Source organism: Arachis ipaensis, chromosome B07 (assembly GCF_000816755.2).
Source record: "Arachis ipaensis cultivar K30076 chromosome B07, Araip1.1, whole genome shotgun sequence".
NCBI lineage: Eukaryota > Viridiplantae > Streptophyta > Magnoliopsida > Fabales > Fabaceae > Arachis > Arachis ipaensis.
Window position 1 is genome coordinate 7,125,419 of NC_029791.2, and position 2,455 is coordinate 7,127,873.

The window sequence follows — 2,455 nt, forward strand, 5'->3', positions numbered from 1 at the left end:
CCCCCCCACACACACACACACATAAAAAAAACGGAAGGGAAAAACACACCACAGAGAAAAGGGGGTCATTCAGAGTTAGCATTTAGCAACTCTCAGTTTAGGCAAACAGTTGTAATTGAACTTTTATTCATAATAATACAATCAGTTTTGCCGTGTGCCCTATTGAAGAACAAAATGTTACAGTATCATTTTTACTGTGCCATAACAGCAACATGCCATATATCCATAACAGAGTGACAAATAGAACAGTATTTTGAATTATTACAACAATCAATAACGAATTATTTAATTTTGTGACAACTCACAAAATGAATTAAAAAAAATTAGCTATGACAAAGGTAAAGATCAAAAGTAGTACAGCTAGAACAACAAACCTTCTCCAATGCATGGCGGAAATGCTCCACAGGGGTAGCAGTTCTCGATATTTGGCGAGCAGAAGTCTTCTTTAGTAGCTACAAATGTGGTACAGAAACCGTATAACAATAAGCTGCATTTCGAAGTAAATCCAGTTCAAGATAAAAATTAAGCTCAAACTCTCATATTCAAACTTTCACGCTTTCAAATTACCGAAAACAGAAAAAACGACGCTAGTGAAGCCAGCAAGACCAACATTATTCCATTCAGCGAGTTATGAAACTCAAAAACAATATCAGCCAGACCTATTCAGCTAAAAAGAACGCTACATACAGCAGCACAGATTCTACTCTTAAACGTAACAGGAACAATCTCAGTCTGGAAAAAAGTTAATATCACCTAAAGCGCGAAAAACTGAATTCAAAGTTTTCTGTTCCTTTACACAACGAAGCACGCATATATTCCTCTCTTAAACGTAAACGAAACAACCGATTCCAATCCAAACGAACCGAATTCGAAGTTTCTAACTCCCGAAAACAAACTCTGCCGAATCGGAATAAAAAAAGCGAAGAGGCGAACCTTGTCGAGCAAGAAGTTAGGGAAGAGGTGGCTGTTGGTGAGGTAATGGCCGCAGCAAGGGCAATCGCTCTTGTTGCGAAGGTGAGTGGTGATGCACATGTAGCAGAAGCTGTGTCCGCACGAGGTGAGGAACGCGTCCTTGATGATCTGCATGCAAATCGGGCAGAGAAAATCCTTGTCGAGCTCCGGCATAACCGCTTCGGAGGCGGCAAAAATCTCGCCGCCAGAGACGGCGCCGACGGTTGCCGCGGACGGATCGGCGGCAGCGGCTGGTTTGGACTGCTCGGATTTGACGACGGCTGGGACCAGAGGCCCAGCAGAGAAGTCCTCCATTTGGAGGTCTATCGTGGAGGAGTGGTGGTGGCTTCTTCTGTCTTCCTTTTTCGGTTACGGCTTAGAGAGAGAGAGAAGAGAGTGTGTGGTTTTCAGTAATTCGGGGTTGTGTGAGAGATTTGAGTGCAGAGAGAGAGAGAGTGGGGAGTGTGGGGCCATGGTGTAGTATTGTGAGGGTGAGATATGTCCACGTGATGGCAACGCTTGCAATATGATGAAGAACGCCACGTCACTCTAAACGTCAAAATCTTCACCAAATGTTTTTTGGAAAATGTTTGATAACTAAAAAAAATTAATTAAAAATAATCATAATTTATTCTATTTAATATTTATTAATTATTATAATAATTAATAAATATTAAATAAGATAAATTCTGGTTATTGCCACAATTAATTGTTAATATTTACTAACATAAAAGAAACGTCGTTATGCTGTAAATTTTTTTCCGCCAAGGATCCATTCTGGTAAAAAATTCAATGACTAATCTTTCAACTATTGCAGGAGCACAAAGTAAATGACCTTCTAAATAAAAAAAAAGTTTCTTTCTCATTCTCCAAAAAAACCCAAAAAAAGGTTAAAAAATACAGACTCTTATTTATTTGTGTCGGCTTATGCTAGTACATTATGTTATAATCTGAAATTACTATTATCTTTTTCATCAATCATAACCACCATATTTTTGTTTTCAACCTCCAATCGTTACATAAGTGATTATTATTTACTAGCATATAATATATAACAATTAACTTGAATTAATCTAATGAATAATTCAAATATCTTCTTATTTACACGACAACTCTATAACAGAAAACCAAAAACATATAATATACAACTATTTTTAATCTAAATTATATATTATTTTATTAAACTCTAAGCACTAAATTCATCTACCTGGGTTGTATAGTAGAGATTTCATGCATCTAGCGGATATCATATATGCCTTAGGTTGTATGGGCCGTGTCATATAACTATATTAGCACCTAATTTAAAATCTATTCCATCACTAACTAGTAACTAGTAGATGAAAAAGCAGTATATATGTCTAAATTAAAACACAATTGTATAGAATTAAACTACTTTCTACTCTAAAGAATAAAAGTTGCCTTTTATTTTGACTTTAATTTACCTGTATTTCTTTTAAATAGGTGTCAAGCAAGGTCCTCATATATAGGTCAACTAAACTAACTC

The 2,455-nt window shown here is 36.3% G+C and overlaps 1 protein-coding gene across 1 annotated transcript in view; it reads right to left on the reverse strand.

Annotated features, from left to right (window-relative positions):
- LOC107608981 (E3 ubiquitin-protein ligase COP1) overlaps positions 1–1,388 on the reverse strand; it is an 8,652-nt gene extending 7,264 nt beyond the window's left edge. Inside the window, exons 1-2 of the mRNA XM_016310787.2 lie at positions 934–1,388; positions 375–452 (exon numbers count right to left, since the gene is read on the reverse strand). Of these exons, the coding sequence (XP_016166273.1) occupies positions 375–452; positions 934–1,266 (411 nt within the window). The 5' untranslated portion in view covers positions 1,267–1,388. The remainder of the gene's footprint in view (positions 1–374; positions 453–933) is intronic.